The sequence below is a fragment of the Boleophthalmus pectinirostris genome, unplaced genomic scaffold (genome assembly GCF_026225935.1).
Source record: "Boleophthalmus pectinirostris isolate CB_2022bp ecotype Guang Dong unplaced genomic scaffold, ASM2622593v1 HiC_scaffold_6, whole genome shotgun sequence".
Lineage (NCBI taxonomy): Eukaryota > Metazoa > Chordata > Actinopteri > Gobiiformes > Gobiidae > Boleophthalmus > Boleophthalmus pectinirostris.
The window spans coordinates 24,883,354-24,900,705 of record NW_026571447.1 but is presented as its reverse complement, the minus strand read 5'-3'; the positions used below and the strand labels follow the sequence as shown (position 1 = coordinate 24,900,705).

Here is a 17,352-nt window from a genome sequence, read left to right as displayed (position 1 = left end):
TATAACATTTTATATAATATATATATATATATATATATATATATATATATATATATATATATATATATATATATATATATATATATATATATATATATATATATATATATATATGTATATATATGTATAGGGCATCACTTGTAAACCAAAGAAGAAAAAATTATATAAATGGGGAGATCTTCAAATATACCAGACCACCACCTTTTATACAATGCACACATTTACTGTTAATATAAATCAGGAATAAATAGAACTATCCATATAAACAGTGAATCTGCTTCATGGTGACAGCACTGAACATCTAAGAACAACATCAACATCTTTAAGGTGCTGTGTACCACGCAGCTCCAGTACAGGATTCTAGACACGCCCCAGAAAAGCAACAATTAGAAACAAGCTTGGTGCAGAAGCTCTATGCATACACCCAGTGGCCATGCGTTTAACTGTGCTCTCCCTGATAAGAGACTGTAGCACTTTCACTAAAATAAAAAGAAAATAAAAAGAAAACTTAAAACCTGTGTGTCTTGAGTATGTGCAACTGCAGTCTTATTGCAATAGGTAATAAGCATTTGCCCTAATAGTAATAAAATAGATTTAAAAACTATTTTGTTAACTTTTCATGTTTGGCTTGGTAGTACTGTATTTGCTACATACACTGTACATCAACCAAAGAAAAGTTTGAAAAACACTTGTCTGTCTTTACAAGTGCGAAATTAGTAATTGCTAATGAAACCGTTACATCATAATAATGTATTTTTATGCATCAAGGGAAAATGTAGGCACAAAACTGCCCACACTTAGAGACTTCAAACTGAGCAGACATGACAAAAATAGACTTGAGTGCATAAACTGTAGATGTCAGTTTGATAGGAAGGAACTGTTCCTTGTAAAACGGAAATATTAATCAAATAAATTAAAGCGACAGCCTTTCAAAACTTAGCACCATAGAAAAATCTAAAAATAAATCACCACAGGAGACATTAATTTGCAGATAAAAAACTAAAGTAAAAGTAAAAGGTGAAATTATGGCTCATGGTAAGACTGCACAGATGGGGCCCAAAAATCCCACCACTGAAGATGGAGCAATCATGATTACAAGTGAACAATTAGAAAACGACCCAAAAGGAATCTCAAAACCTAGAATAACTAGGATTTAGCAATGATACAAATGGGTAAGGCTTGACGTGTGTTTTGAAAGAAAAATGTTGCAGCCATAATTATAGTGTGGTGTCTCGCTGATCCAAAACAAAGCCCCAGATCATCCTGGACAAAGGTGGACTGGTCCTGGTCCTGATGTTATGGTCCGCTCATATAGTGGCAAACCCCTGTGTTTGTGTGACTCTCCTCCCACATCACTGAGCCACAGTCAGTGCCATTTTAATTTAAGGCAAAGACAATCCATTCTTCTTTGTGTGAAAATGCTCAGTTAAGGAAGCGCCGACATCTCCGTGCCCCACAGTTGCAGTTGAGTTTGTTGCTGGCATCTTCAATTGGAAATTTGTAGTCGTAAGTGAGCTCCTCTCCTCTGTAGATCTTCCTTAAAGCAAAGATGACAATGTGCTTCCGACCCTCCACGTTGATCACTCTGGAGTAGCAGTTGGGTTCACAGGAGTGATTGATGAATCTTGCCGCATTTCCATGCATGGTGGCATCCACAACATCAAAGTCATCTATGCGGAACATGTAACATCCAATACCCTACAACATTCAAAAAAATTGTTATTTTTTGTTACTGTGTATTAAAACTGTGTATAAGAATATTGCCCGCCTGCACACCTTGCCATCATAGTACTTTTCTCTTTTGTCTGTAAGCACTGATCGGATGACGATGCCTGCATATTCAATAACCATCTCTCCAGCTTCAATATTCCTCTTGCAGAAAAGGCCTCGGCCATGGATAGCAGACCTATGGCACACAAGAGAATGAGTACAACTGTGCAAAAGATGTACTTTTACCTTTGCCGGTAACATTTTCTGAGTTGCTATATTCCTTTGCTCAGTAATAAACCTTTATTTATCTTTGTATTAGAAAAGCCCTGCTAATACTGGGCTGCATTACTGTGCGTTTAGTGTCATGCATTACAAAATATATTTCATTTAGTGACCTGTAAACGCCCACAGCCTCTTTGGAGGTTCTTTCGAGATGTCTAAAGCGCATCGCCATTGGCAACTCCAGGCTGGTGGCCCGTCTAGGAGAGAGAGGACAGAAGTGTTGATTACAACCACATTGATATGGCAATAGGCACATTCAGGACAGACAGGAGCCTGACCTCGTGGATTTGAGAAGAACTTCATCTTCTTCATCATCATAAAGATCTATGTCTGGGAGTTGTCTGTGCTGTGATGCCAGGAAGTTGAACATATCAAACGTTGACTTTCTGTTAAGAGAAAAATTAACAGTTCATGAGCGAACATGAAATCCAATAATCTATTCATTGAGTGTGACTGCCTCGTACCTGACATAGAGCTCAGAGCGGGCACAGCCGGTGGGGTTCACTGGTAGGTCGTCTTCTTGGGAGAACTGTTTAAAAAAGCGGAAGGCATGTTTCTGACAGTGGTGAGCTCCATGTAGTTGCTCGAGCAAAAACACCACTGTGTCGTGGACAAAGCCCAACATGTGGTCTCCAGTAATCTTCTGAAAGGTCAGAGGCCGCAGTCGTGCAATGGCTCGTGCTTCCTGCACCCCGTCAATAACTGCCTTCCAAGCCACTGTATAAAAAAAGAGCATATTTTATCATTTTTCATAAATAACCAGAGATATTAGAAAATCGCCAAAAATTACTTGAAAAACAACTCACCCTCAATACTGTCTGCTTCAACACTAAAACCATCATCACTCTTGATCTCAAATTTAAGATGTGGCTGGTCCTTGTTATTTGGACATTCCTCTTCCTCATCTGATGGTGGAGATTCGTCCTCTGACCCTGAAGAAGCTCCTAAACAACAAGCACACAAAATTGTCAGTTTATAAAAGCGTCCTTTGCGCATAACATATTACAAATATAATAATACAAGTTACATCATACACTGTTAAATACCTGAGTACTTCTTCCAGTCGCTCACAGTGCTGTGTTCTACTAGCTCCCCAGGCTGATGTTTTCCTTGTTCACCTCTAGACATGTGATTCCAGAGCTCAGACCTAAGACATTCAAATTATCCTTATTACATAATCAGTGCTCAAGTATCAAAAAAAATCCCTCAAAATTGAGGCTTACCCTGAGCTCTCAGAATCGCTCAGTTGCTCCTCCTTTAGCTCATCGAGGTTCAGGATTCCTTTCACTGTTGGAGTTTTGATTCGGACGCCAGAATTGCGATTTGAGATGCTTGGTTTCCGGCGTTCATCAGTTTCACTGGGGGCTTCTGGTGGAAGAAAGTCCACTTTGGATTTCTTGGTGACGATTCGATCTGACAGAGATGACACCCTCTTCATGCGCACATGGGTGCGGGGGCGGGGTGTAGGAGCAGGGGCGGGTGCAGATGCAGGTGGAGAAGACGGCGGAGATGCTGGGGGCTCTGGTTCAATTAACAGACCAGGGGGTAAAACAAGAGAAGATGGGCTTAGGGAACGGAGACCGCTCCACTTTGGGGTGTAGTTACTGGCCATGGCTTGGTTAATGATGGCCTCTGCACTTTCAGCTGGCGTCATGGGAGGATTCTCAGGAAGGTTGGCAGACATGGATTTTTTGGATGAACTTGGTTCTTTCTTCTTCTTTGGCTTTTTGGACTCTGGAACACCCTCATCTTTTGGAGTTTTTGCATTTTTTCTTGGTTTCTTTGTGCTAACTGATGGGACAGCACCATTCCCGCTGTGAGCAAGAAGCTGAGTAATTGTAGTTGGGTTTTGAACTGTAGGGACCGTGGCTGCAGCCATGTTTGCAGCCGGGGAAGGGACAGGCATGCCCCCAGCGGCAGCTAAAGTAGCAGACAAAGCATTACTTTGTAAAAGACTGGCGATCTGTGTTACACAGTTAAAAGAAGGAGAGTTCGGAGTTGGAAGTTGAAAGGTGTTGCTCTCTGGGTTTTTCACAAATATTTGGCCAAGACGATTAACAAGGAGGACATGAGGAGTGGGGTCTACATTTGGACCTCCCACTTCCTTCACTGTTAGAATGGCATGTCCAGGTAAAGCTTGGGGCAGCACTGTTTGCTGAGGTTCCAGTGCTGGTCGTGGTGCAGAGAAGTTAATGGAGATAGTGTGACCGGCTGTAGACTCTTTCTGCAGAGATGTGGTGCTGTAGCCATTCAAAATGACCGGAGCTGTGGTGGTGTGGAGTGACACAGGAGCTGAAGCCAGTGTGGCTGAGGAGGAAACTATGGTCAAAGCTGGGGAGCACATAGGCTGTGTTTGAGCAGGGTACATGGGGACAGAGACAGTTGCTGTAGATGCCGTTGGCAAAAAGGGAGTAGATGAGGACAACACAGGGTCCGGCTGAGGGACAACATTTAGTAAAGATTGCGTTACATCAACGGGAGTGAGAGCGGTCAGTTTAGAGGGCACGGAGTCCACTGGCTGGGTGCTTGTTATCTCCTGTGGAGACGTTACAGGCTGAATTGTCAGTTGGGGCTGGTTGATAGTTGGCAAACAGGAGTAGACTGGCAAAGGATTAGGGAGAATTTGCAACGATGTTGTGTGCGTTGTTGGGGTTTGGGATGTTGGAGGTGGAGGTAGTGGAGTATCTAAAGACTTTTCCATTTTCTGTTCTTCAGATTCCACAGGTGAGACGAGATTTGCAGGCTCAGTCTCTAAAACCTTCAGATTACGAACATCAGTTTGCTGATGTGGGGCACTGTCACATTTTTCAAGTATCAATCTCGCTTCTGAGGTAAGTCCAAAGTTTGAACTCTGGAAAAGTTCTTTCAAATTTGATGCCTCATGCCCTTTTCTTGTTACATTTGGAAGATTGCTTTGTAGGTGAGAATGTATAGTATCTTCAATTTCTAATGGAGTCTTGGAGTGTTGTTCTTTGCTAGACGAACAAGTATTCTTGGAGGAATTATGGCAATTTTGTTGTGGGCAACTTGAACTTATTGCAATTGAAATGGGAGACAATGATGAATCTATCGGCTTTTGTGAAGATGTAGTAAAAGAATCAGGAATGGGATCAACTTTCTTTTCAGGCTCGGATTCAGGAACATTTTTAGTCTTTTGGATTTTTGTTGCTTTTTTACCAGATTCTTCATCATTCACAGAATTTTCATTAGTGGCAATACTTGCATCACTTTCAGTCCCATCATCTATTCCGTCCAGCTGAGCCATAGTTTTAGAGGAAGAGGAAGGAGGCTTGCAATGGTCTTTAGATCCAGTACGAGTTACAATTGTCCGCGAGAAGTCAAAATAGTGCTCCATGTCATCATCAGATGAGCTGTTTCCAAAGTCATCTCTTGTTGAAGCAGATGAATGAGGAAGATTGGCAACAACCAGACCTTTTCTTTTATGCATCTCTTGAGTTCCCTCCCAAAACCCCTCAGGATCATCACCCTCCACCACTATCTGTCCTCCACAATTCATAGCGACACCTTCATTGAGGAGTGTTTCTTCGATTTCCAGCTCAGTCCTCATATCCTGACTCAAAGTTATGATAGAATCCTTGTGAAATGAATTGAAAGGAAAATCCTCTACATCTTTTTGTTGCTCTGAATCACCTTTTGGAGTAGGAGAGAGATCTTCAGGCTCTGGTGAAGCCAAGAAGTTGTGTGGTACCTCCGCGGAGTCTGGCTGGCTCAAGTCGAACGACAGTCTGCTCCTGGGTAAATGCGGTATCGTTGGAGAGAATGAGAGACTGGAAGAAGGGAAGCTGGGCTCGTTGTCTTGCCATGATGACTGGGCGAAAAAGGATGAAGTACCATGTGGCACTGCGTTACTATGGTGTCGCAGAGAGGAAGCATTTCTACCGCCTCCAGGACGTGGCGAGGGAGAGGTTTCAGCTGCACTAAGAGGGAACAGAGGAGATGAGGGTTGAGAGGACTTCCCGGAGCGCAGGGTGATCGGTCCAGGCAAAGGGGGAGAGATGTGACCATGAAGACCAGGGGTTTGAGAGTGTGGACTGTGGCGACGTGGTTTCCGGGTCTCATCAAGATCACTTATGGTTAAAATGTGATGCGGCTTCAATGGAGTTACACCTTTCGATAAACAGAAAGAGTTAACGGTTAAATCATATCACACATTGCGGTTCGTTTCCTTCTTTACCATTCATTTACTTTTAGTACCTGGACATGGCAGGGGGCGGAACATGCCTCCAGCTGGCCTTCTGGGCATTTTTGGCCTGCTTGCATGGTCTGCCTTTTGGGTGGGAACAGGTGCGCTGGCTTCTCGGATGCTAGACTGCCGGTTTGCTGCATTAACTGGAAGATCTTGAGGTTCTAGGAAAACATTATAACCATTATTATCTATTTTTTTTTTAATTATATAATACATTTTGCTGCAGAAATCTCCTCACCTTGGAGTGGGCAGGGGCTGTGGGCAATGGTTTGATTGTCTCCCTGGTCAGGCATCTCCTCAACAGGTTTTTCAGGAACAAGGGGCCTCACCTCTTTAACTGTGCATGTGTATTTGCACCGCCTGTGTGGATTCACAGTGCTCCAGTACCAGCGTGAAGATCTATGAATGAAGTGACAAAAGGATTCAGAAACAGTTTGATTATTGCTGAGTCATAGATTGCTTAACAACCTCCTACAGCTCATGGCAAGGCAAGTGTTTCATATTATTTTGTTAAAATGCCATGAAATCAAACATTTGTGATCTACTTTTTGAATATTTTTTGAAAATACAATATCACTGATGCAGAGAAACTGGCTTATATGCTTCATTCTGTAAAATCATGACATTCTAAAATGACAAAAATTTAAACGTACTGAAATCCAACAGGAAACAGCCTCCCCTTTCGGGCAGATAGTTCAGTTAGCACACCAAGTTTGTCAATGTGTAAAGAACCTGTAGAAAAACCCATAGAGTATGTGATTTGAACAGGGATAAAACAGTAATATAGTGTACTTGAGAAAAAGTGCTTACCTATCATAACATTAATTAACTCAGGTTCCACTCCCGTAAGAAACTTTCTGCGCAGCATGATGCCCTCAAAATCCACATACACCCGGCGCTTCACTTCAAACTCCTGGCCAGTTACCATCTGGACAAAATAGAACACAAATAATGAATATGAACTAATACAGCTTCAAAGTGGTTCAGAAATTATATAAAATAGGCTTACTTTGCCACTGATGAGATGCCTGTGTTTATAGCAATAGACCTTCTTGTCATCTTGGAACACACATTGACGGGAGCGGGCGCACATAAAGTGATAGTTGCTTTGACATGAGGTTAGACAGCATCCCACTGTAGCACCGGTTTTGTTGCAGCGCTCACATCGCTATAAAGGAAAAAAAAAACTTAAGTCAGTAAAGATTCACTAAAACTTTATCAAACTGATAAAACTTTAGTTAATATTATGACAGAGAGTTAATTTCACCATTAGTCGGCCTCTGGTGACAGCGCTGTGCACATGGAGTAAAGACCCATAGTCTTCTTCAAAAACCTCAGCTGACCACAGACAGCAGTTAACATGGGCCCACTCATTCTGCCCCAGATACAGCAGCCTCCCTGCCTCCTACAGAAAAACATATACTTGTAAGTCTCCTCATCATCAACTTTTCATACTTCCGTTTGTAAATTGTGATTGTCCATATGCTTACATTTGGCTTAAGATCTCCATATTTCTGACACAAAGAGCACTGTCTGTTATCTTCCTCTGTCCATCCAGTGTCTAAATCTGCTTTGGACAGTCGACCCCTTTTTCCTGTAAATGTTCACAGAAATGTTCAAATGTAAGTTTAAAAAATACACACATTTCACCGAATAAAATGAAAGGTGTACCTTTTAATTTCAGCCTTGCCATCCTGCTAGATTTGAAATGATTAATTGGATCCTCTGATACTGTGGTAGAAGGCTCTTCTTTTATACACAGATTTTGTCCATCATCTTCCTGTAAGCGTCCTAGAGGGACCCTAGACTGTGCTTCTCTCTCTTGCCATTGAGCATAGACATGTTCTGTTGTAGGCGGATGCACAGCATTGGACAACATTCCCCTAGAAAATGAAGTCATAATTTAACAGTTTTGTAATTGAAAACACTGTCAAGCATTTATGAAGAAGCTATTTTCCCATTAAGTGACAAGTAAAGTTCTTATCTTATATTAACAGAATGTCACTCACAATGGCAAGTCTTTGGTAGATGGGTTCCACACCTTTGGGTCTTGACCATTAAACCAATTGAAAACTTCCTCAAGGAGCTGAAATGATAAATTACTTAATACCTTAAAATTAACAAATTTCCTCATCAGGGTGAGGATGAGGATAGTGTTTGTGAGTGTCATCACCTTTAAGTAGTAAGAACGTGCCAGAGCTGTGGGCCTTTGCTCCTCTGGAAGATCTTCCTCTTGCTGCACTCTCTTCCTCACCATTTGGACTACATCTTCATGAAACATTTTCTAAAAGTGAAATATCATTCATAAAAATTATAAAAACAAAATCACCTCTATTATCCTTGCATATGCAACATATGCATATCTTAAATTAAGGGACACAGATTGATGGTTGCATATTTACCAGAGTAGTATAAAGGCCTTTGTCAAACTTCTTTCCCACAGCTCGGAGGTCACAGGCAGGCTGTCCTTCAATGCCACGATCAGGGTCAACCAACTTTTCACACTGTAGTAATTGCAAAAAGATGAGCTTGGTGAGAAGAACATAATTTTAAAAACAAGCACATTTTTAAAAGTTAAAGCCAGACCTGTGAGCAGGTGACTAGGTGCTGTGTGAGGGTGGAGGAGAGCAAACAGGCCAGAACCTTCTCTATGCCGGACCGGAGCTCGATGTACAGCAGCTCCCTCCAGGCGCTTGGCTGCGTCACGCTGCAGGGCCGACATGAGTACACCACACTCTCTGGCAGGCTCGACAGAATCTCATACAGTTCATCTGAAATCATTATAAAATTTATATTTACCATCATAAACCACATGTGTACTTTATGAATGTCCATAGTAAAATCATTGGTCTAATAATGCATCACTTACCTGTTAGATCTTCACACTTTGCATGAACCCAGTGATTACAAGTGCCACATTGCATCATCTGACTATCATAGTCATTGTCTTCATAGCATTTGAAACAAATTGGACAGTAGTTACCTAAAGAGAGTCAGTAATTACACAATTAACCTTCAGTTTCTCATCACACCAAATGAGAGCTGTGCCTGAGTCTTACCCTGTTCATATAGTTTGGAACACTCGGGGCAGAGGCCTTTATCATGGTTCCACTCTGTGTCCCAACTCTTTCCAGGTGTGACTCCACAACTTTTACATCTTATACACGTCATGCAAACCTGCACAGAAGTGTCATGGTGATAAATGTACTACAACATTACAACATGAATTTGAACAATGTGAACAGTAAACTTACCCAAGATTTCCTCTTTTTATTTAGTTTTGGATAGTTTGGTCCCAAACAGGAAGCATGATAACAGTTCTGGCAACGCTCACATTCCAACAAAGGCTAAGTTTAAAAAAGGAAAATATTTTACATAATATATGTTTTAATACTATCGATTTTTGCTGGATCAAAGTAAAATATAAACCTTTGAGTGTTTGTTTTTGCGGCCACACACATGGCAGAACTTGCATCGGCGACAGCACCAGTTTTCCTTATTATCATTGGAGGGCCTCTCTGAGGGGTCAAGGCAAAACTGGTGGAAGGGCTCACAACATACTTGGCAGTACAGCATCTAAACAGAAAAAGAGCATGTAACACTTTTAAATACTTAGTGTGCTGACTGAGTTTAAATGAGGCATGATTCATGAGCTTACCTCATGCTGTCCTTTACTGGCACAGAGGAAGCACGCATAAGGGGGTGTGAGGGGTGCAGAGGTAAGGACACTCAGGCCACCAGTGTTCCACACATTCTCCAAGGTACAGTCCTCCTAAAAAAAGTGTTTAAATAAAACTGCTGTGTTGGCCATTATCAGAAGTGCTTTATCCAATGACCGCAACACCAAGGACCAGTGATTTACTAAATGTGGTAATTATGAAATACAATAAGAGATATAGTACCTTGAAGTCAACCCTGATCTTGTGAGTAGGCTTTGTCAACTCTCTGTCAGTTTTTTCAAACCCATGAGCCAAGGCAGCGAGTACACTGGGAGGAGTCTCCTCTAACGATCCCTAAACCAAAACAATGGCACAGTCATAAACAACCAAAAGTGCCTAAAATAGGGAATCAGTAACAATACTATTTGGACATTATCATCCAAGATGAGTATGAACTGAATGTTGACCTTTTCAGGTTTACGTTTTCCACTTGGAACACGATGTGTACTAGACTTCCGATGCCTAACTTCATCATCTGAGATGTCTCCCAAGAATCCGTCTAATGAAACAAAATCTTCAAAAAAGAAAGTTGGTGGGCTGGGGTTAGAGGGTAGCTTGTATTGATTAAAAGATTTACTGGTGACTTTGTACTAACAATGTGAGTCAGCTAAAAATGGTTAGCCTACCTTCATTGAAACGAGGTCCAGCGCCTCTTCTCCTGGCGGGAGAAACAGCGTTGGAGACACCTTTAATGTCTCCATCAGACTCATAGTCGACCAGGTCGAAGTAAACTTTGGGCTTCACAACACGTTTTGGCTGCTTCCGAACAGATGGACTGTTACCACCAGCCTGACCTGATGGTGAGTCTGCAGTGCACTCTCCCCCTTCATCATTACTAGAACAACCAGCACTTAAAGAGGCACGCCGTCGCTTGGAGGCACCTAAAAACGTACAGATAATTTCACACTGATCTATGGTACTATAATATTAAAGCACTTAAAAGTAGAAATACCTTTGGGGACTGTTCTTCCACTAATTCTACGTGCTTTCCTTTCTTCAATTTGATCACATCGCTTATACCTTTGCAAGAAGAAAAAATTCTTATTAAAAATTAAAACAAACCAATTTACAATTCACTTAACAATTAAAGGGCATACACTTACACACAACATTGTCGCTTGGTGTTGGGACCACCAAACTTAGGTTTGTCCAGGCAGTTAATACATTCCCCACAGTCATCCTCATGGTTGCAGCCTTTGCATACTCCACATCTCCGAGAGCGATAACCAAATGGTCCGAGCCCTTTCCGTTTGACCAGATTGGACACTTTCTTCACTTTTGTGACCTTCTGATCTGATGCCCCAGGACTGTCTGATTCTGATGGAGACCCGTTATCTGAAAAATAATTAATGTTAAGGTTCATAGGTGTTATCAAGGTTAATGTATTTCCTATTCAAATTATATCAACCTTTAGTGTCTGTAGAAGGGGAAATACCAGTTCTTTCATGGAGAGGCAAAGCACTCAGTCTGGGAATGTCATCAGGTACCAGAGCCCGAGGCTGGCCCAGCACCACAGAGGCAGCCCGACACACGTGTTTGATACGAGGACCTCCAGCATGACGGAACTCCTGACACAGAGGTGAGGTGACAGGCACCTGGAAATTAACCAGACGTTACAGTGAGTAAAGACCAGACATTATCAAAAAAACAATAATGTGTATGTATATGCCATGCCTGTACTTGTTGGGGCTCGGTCTTGACTGGAACCTCAGGGACAGATTGAACCTTCTGCCTCCTCCTTTGTCTCTTTGCTGTCACATCTCTAGGTCTGGGGGCGGACGGAGCTGACAAAAGCTACAGGATGAAGTAAAAATCAGAGTGACATTTAGTTCAGCATTAAATAATTGTTCAATCAATAAAAACTGAGCATGTTTATCTTACTGTGGTTGTTTTGAGTTGTTTTTGTTGGTCAATTTTGATAAGCTGAACCTTGGCTTTCTTAAGGAGATTGAACATCCTTTTATTTGCCCCAGAGAGACGTGGTTTTTGTGTGCCTCCCTTTTCAATGGCTGCAGGATCCCCTTCATCAACAGGTGAAGTCTGCTTTCTCTCATCTGTGTATTTAACAATAAAAGTTATTACTCATCTCAAACTGATATTGTGATAACTAAATCAATTGATAAGATATATTTAGCTTACCTTGGTGACTTTTGGTTGGTTCCTTTTCTGACATTTTTGTAACCGTTTTAAAATTTAGATTTTTTATACAGACTTTTCTCACAACCCCTGGAGTATTGAGATCTTCTATCTTGAGTTTAGGTTTCTCCTTCTCCACATCTGTATGCCGCTGCCTTAAGCTGATACTCATCACCTCATCATCCAGTCCTTCGGCCAAATCAACAGGTGCCTGAGGTGGTTTGCTTGCACCATCCAATTCTTTAGTCTTTGGATGCCCTGTGTTAAGCTTTTTAAGTTTCTGATAAATCTTGAGGTGATCGGTGTGTTTGCTTGCTTTGAGAGAACATTTCTTTTTCTGGGCTTCTGGGAGGTCAGCAGGTGCTTCTGGGGACACTGGAGAAAATAAAAGCAGGTCTTCACACTTGTTCTCTTGTGCTTTGTCCAGTGTATAGATACTCTCACCAAACTCATCTGGCATGTGCCATTTGAAACTAGAATTCTTTAAGAAACTTGTCTTCTCATTTTTCCCACTTTTCTTCTCTGAGAAAAGGCTGTCAGATATGCATGTGGCGTCTTCTAGTTCCTGTGCTGAAAACAGATCAACATCCAATTGTGCTTCACTCAAGAAGTCATCATCAAGAGGAAGGATTGGGGATATTGCTCTGACAATATCGTCCTCTCTTCTTTTCACTGGTGGCACTGGCGTCTGTAAACCCAATTGTAATCCTTTCTTTGGAGAGTGCCGGCGAGGCAATACTGACATTCCTGCATCATCCATAAATCTCTGTGGGGTCTTTATCACGCGTGAAGATCTGGCACTTACAACAGGCATTATGAAATGTTTAATATTTTTAACAAATTTGGATTTTCCAGGTTGGGCCTCAGTTACATCTCCATGTGAAGCATCAACTAATGTGTCACTCTCCTCCTGCTTTAAGCTGGCTTCTTCCATTTCCATGAGCTTTGAAATGATTTTAGCTGCTTTAGATCTTTTAGACTGTGAAATGTGAAGACTTTGTGGCCGTTTTTTAAACTTTTTATTCACCCCAGTGAGTTTGTTGATGGAGGCAGACGTACGAATGGCTAACTTTTTGGAAATTTTACTAGTTTCTGCATTAACTGTACTCCCAGAGGGTTCAGGTGCAAATTTCCCATTTCTGTTTCGGGGCTTGGGCTTCTGTCGCTGTCCAATCAAACTCTTGCGCCTCTTCTTTAATTTTTTTATGGACTTCTTTTTAGAGCTTAACATTTTTTTACCTTGATTTGAGACCACAGACAGCGAATTATCAATTAATTGAATTTCATTTTCTTCTTTAACAGACATTGGTGTCTGTTGTGGACTTTTTTCTAATGCTGTACTTTCCTGTATTACTTCAGTGTGAGTACAATCCTTTGTTTCAAACGGGGTGTCCTCTGTTAATAACGGCTGGCAGCCTTTTTGAAGAGCTTCAGAGATTACACTTTCTACTATGGCCGATACAGTGTCAGTGAACATCTCTGGGGTTGCCTGAACAGATGTAACAATCTTTTTCTTCCTTTGCACACACCTCCTTTTACCTGTAACAACATTTCTACATCGTCTAGGTTTAGATTTTAAAGGCACAGGCAATGGTTTGACCTCATTAGAAAGTGGTTCTGTTTCTTTCTCCATGTTGGGTGGAGAATCTTTATCTGGCACTTGTTCTGCAGTATCACAGATTTGTGAGGCATTTTTGTCAGCATTTTCAGAAGGGTCTACACGCATTAACTCAGCAGATTCTGCAGTCAAATCTTGACAAGTCTTTTCGGGAAGAACATGTGTGCTTGAATCCTCCGCTGAAACCTGAGATACATCTACAGTTGGTTTTTGAGGGCTCTCTTTTTCCTGTGCATTTGCCCTTGCTCTTCTTTTTGGAGGTGTCTCTGGCTTTTGGTTAATAGGCATTGTTTGTGCCGCTTCCACACTTGATGTCCTCCTTCTCAACCTTCTGGTAGGTGCCACTTTTTCTTCCACAGGTGTTTGCTTATCTACACTGCCTTCATTTGCATCTTTAGGCACATCTTCTTTCTTTTCAGGCCCCGGACTAACTTGTTGTATGAGAAATGATGGCTTTGAACTTTTATTTTTACCAGGAGATGACACCTTTTTAATTTGTAGAGGTGGAATTTTCCCACAGTCTGACTTAGAGATCTCTTGATTTAATGTTTCCTTTTCTTTTTCAATTACAACCTCCTCCAATGACACTTTTGGAGAGGGTTTAATTTCAGTGCCTTCATTTTGATTTGGGGAACCTTTCTCACTGGGTTCTTTGTCCTTACTCTTTTGAGAGTTTGATTTATCCAGTGTTGACTTTTTACTTCTTCGTTTCAAACTTTTGCTTACACCAGTGTCATCACTAACCTCATTTTTTTCTGTTACTTTGACTGCATTTTCAATTGGCGTGGTCTGAACTGTTTTCACTAATGCCAGAGTCCAAATGTACTTCTTCCTTTTTTTCTTTTTTCGAGTTATATTCTTTTCACTGGACTGTGCTTCATACTTGGGATTTTTTATACGTACTAACTTTAATTTTGGAACTGTATTTTCAGCATCCTGAAAAGACTGGAGACAGTCAGTAGGCTGCAAAGTGATGTCACCCAATTTTGCAGTTAATGGATCCTGGATATCTTGATTTTGAAAATCCTTATTTAGCCTTTTACTTTGCCTTCGATTATTGTTATTCTGCGTTGTTGGTTTGATCTCTTCATTTAACTTTGTATCAGTTGAAACAGCCTCTGTGCTGCCCAAGCTAACTGATTGAGTTGCACTATCTGAGACATTTTTTGTAAGTGGATTTTTTACTCTAGTGCTTCTTCGAGTACCAGGTTGACGACCATTTGAACTGGACTCTGTGACATTGTCTTGGTGTTTGACTGTTGTTGCTTTTAGGTCTGCGGCTGCACAATCACTCGTAATTTCAATTGGATTCATGGATAGTGTTTGTTGTTCACTAGCCACAGCTTTGGTGATGTTATTTGCAGTTTGTACTGGCTTGGCAGCGGATCGACCACGCCTCCTCACTTGTGTGCTCCCTTCGGCCCTATCGACCATGTCATTTTTGTCATCAAGGGGTTCCACTTTTAATTTTACATGAGCGCTTGAAATCTGCTCATCCAGTAGGTCCTTTGCTTCAGGTTGATTCTGAAGTTCTTTTTCTTTCGACTTCTTTATAGAGTGTTTGTGAAGCTCTCTAACAGTTTTTGTTTTCTTTTTGGCCACTAATTTTATAGTAATCCTTGGCGCTGATGCTGCATTTTTAGTGGACTGGCGGTCTTTAGTGTTTTTTCGTTTAGATCCTTTTTTACAGTCTTTAGCAGGTTCTGTTTGAGAAGATGGACTTAGTATTGGGACCAAGTCTTTGTCATCTTCAGAAATGTCACAAGGGGAAGCCTCTGTATCCACTGTGGCTGAAACAGGTACCTCCTCCATTTGACTTTTCGATTTGATGCCCTCACCTAAAAATATAACAAAAAAGCAGCATTTAGTATTATATTACTACAACTTAGAACTTGGTGATATTCTTATAACAAAAAATATTCTCACCTTTTAAAGGGTTTTGTCTGGATGTTTTTGAACCCCTTTTCTCAGGTTCAAAGCCTTTGAAATCATCCACCTGGAATAAAAAGCACAGTGGGTTATATCTATGTAATGCCAAGGTAATAGGAAATTATATCTCATTCTGCATCACACAAACTCTTGAATACATATACATTGTTTCACGCCTGCAGGTGACGGACGTAAATAACGTAGGGTTTTGACAATGATAGCATTAAAGCATACATATTTCCGACTATTTAGTTAAAAATGAGAAACTATAAATGTAGCAGAGTCTGAATGCCCTCTACTGAATGAGTGTGTACAGTAGCAGACAAGTCCACTCAAGTTAAGTGTAACTACGTTGTTATAAACATCTTATCAAGTCTGGTGTTCAAGCAAACAATCGGATTTAATAAAGAATGTGCATTTAACACATATCATAAATGCCCGGTTTGTTAGTACAACGCTAACGTTTAGCACAGATTTTACGGATATCCAACACTGACTTGCAATAAGTGTTAGCTACACTTACAAACAACAAAGTCTTGTTTAAATAGCCTTAGATTTGTATGTGTGGTTCGGCGTTTTCCAATCTAATCCATCTCTCCAGTTCTCCGAATTTGAGCAGTGAATGTCTTAAGTTAGCATTAGCCATTTTATGCTACGGTAGCGGTAGCCCTCTCCTTCTTTGTGTTCGCTACTAGCGTTAGCTCGCTGCTACTCCGTCCCATACAGTGAAACAGGGATGAAGTAAATGCTGTGTACTGATTTAAAAAGTATGTCATATTTATGTCAATTGTTCTTTGAGTAATATTCAGAAGCGACAAACAAAGTGAGGGTATTCATATAGAGTATTCAATCTCGTTTAATTACTCAAATTGACAAGTCTTGTTATGGTTGTTCATTAAATGTCACGAAATGTTGTACATGGCTAACATTAGCCAACAGCTAGCATGGCACTAGGATGTTGACATTTCTCCATGACACTAACCAGCAGGTTTCAATTCACAACATTCATTCAGATACATTTCAACATTCATCCAAATATGAAAAATAAAATAAAGATACTAACTCCTGGGTGGGTTTGGGACCTCACCTCTTCGCTCCCACTAGAGCTGTATCCAGCCTGGCCAAGGCTCTTATGGCTCGCTTCTAGCCCCAGTAAGCGCAAGTGGGACTGGTCTTCGTTTAACGACAGGACCAGGTTTGGGGGCCTTTGGCCTCCATTTGTCACATCATCAGCCTCTAAGCCTGATCGCCCAAGTTGCCATCGCTTCTCTGAGCGCAAACGAGTGCGAGACGACCACGGCCGACCGGGAAAACGTCCTCTGGCAGGAACAGTGCCGCCCTGGCCTCCTACGGCAGCCGCGGTTGCTGATCCGCATCCCGCTGCCGCCATCATCGCTTCAACAACAACACACACACCGAGGGCTACGGGGCTACGGGGCTAGCAGCGCGTACAGACAAGAGGGGAGGCGCGGGTGGGAGGGTGCGCCGCAAAGATGCAAGGGAAAGGGAGTTTTTGGGTTGTGTCGGCATTCTTTGATTTGTGAAACTTTCATTTTTGTGATTTTATGCTGTCAAAATCAACACGTTACAGTGACTCAAATTACGATCTGTCCACATAATTTTAAACAAAAAATAAAATGCAAAGAAACGTAAACTATTTTTTGAACAATCAATGAAATAATATAACATTTAACATCTACGGAAATATTTCTCATGCTCGCTTTAATATTGTTATGTAGTAAAAGTAACGT

At 41.3% G+C, this 17,352-nt stretch overlaps 1 protein-coding gene across 3 annotated transcripts; it reads right to left on the bottom strand.

Moving 5' to 3' along the window:
* Positions 1 to 202: 202 nt before the first annotated feature.
* kmt2bb (lysine (K)-specific methyltransferase 2Bb) lies at positions 203 to 17,032 on the bottom strand. Of its 3 annotated transcripts, none has more exons than XM_055163491.1 (36): positions 16,665 to 17,032; positions 15,599 to 15,668; positions 12,058 to 15,510; positions 11,800 to 11,972; positions 11,593 to 11,712; positions 11,327 to 11,513; positions 11,022 to 11,253; positions 10,871 to 10,938; positions 10,545 to 10,799; positions 10,326 to 10,432; positions 10,102 to 10,212; positions 9,858 to 9,971; positions 9,629 to 9,775; positions 9,454 to 9,546; positions 9,259 to 9,376; positions 9,069 to 9,182; positions 8,786 to 8,970; positions 8,602 to 8,703; positions 8,373 to 8,483; positions 8,209 to 8,285; positions 7,871 to 8,082; positions 7,690 to 7,793; positions 7,467 to 7,604; positions 7,209 to 7,367; positions 7,010 to 7,127; positions 6,853 to 6,931; positions 6,438 to 6,598; positions 6,208 to 6,360; positions 3,216 to 6,120; positions 3,039 to 3,139; positions 2,799 to 2,936; positions 2,457 to 2,709; positions 2,271 to 2,378; positions 2,106 to 2,189; positions 1,777 to 1,906; positions 203 to 1,698 (listed from the first exon to the last, which is right to left on the bottom strand). In XM_055163491.1, exons 1-36 carry the CDS (start codon positions 16,992 to 16,994, stop codon positions 1,423 to 1,425), a joined length of 11,286 nt encoding a protein of 3,761 aa, XP_055019466.1. In that variant the 5' UTR covers positions 16,995 to 17,032; the 3' UTR covers positions 203 to 1,422. The 3 variants fall into 3 exon arrangements, with proteins under 3 accessions (XP_055019466.1, XP_055019469.1, XP_055019468.1); XM_055163494.1 differs by having other exon boundaries at positions 11,354 to 11,513; XM_055163493.1 differs by having other exon boundaries at positions 16,689 to 17,032.
* Positions 17,033 to 17,352: the final 320 nt, after the last annotated feature.

Bases quoted from the DNA above. Each gene is read 5' to 3' on its own strand.
- kmt2bb (XM_055163491.1), bottom strand. From the start codon at position 16,994: ATGATGGCGGCAGCGGGATGCGGATCAGCAACCGCGGCTGCCGTAGGA. The intron at 10,800-10,870 runs GTATTTCTACTT...GTACGTTTTTAG, and splicing joins TGGAAGAACAGTCCCCAAAG to GTGCCTCCAAGCGACGGCGT. The intron at 8,704-8,785 runs GTCTGGCTTTAA...CAATTACTACAG, and splicing joins ACCTAGTCACCTGCTCACAG to TGTGAAAAGTTGGTTGACCC.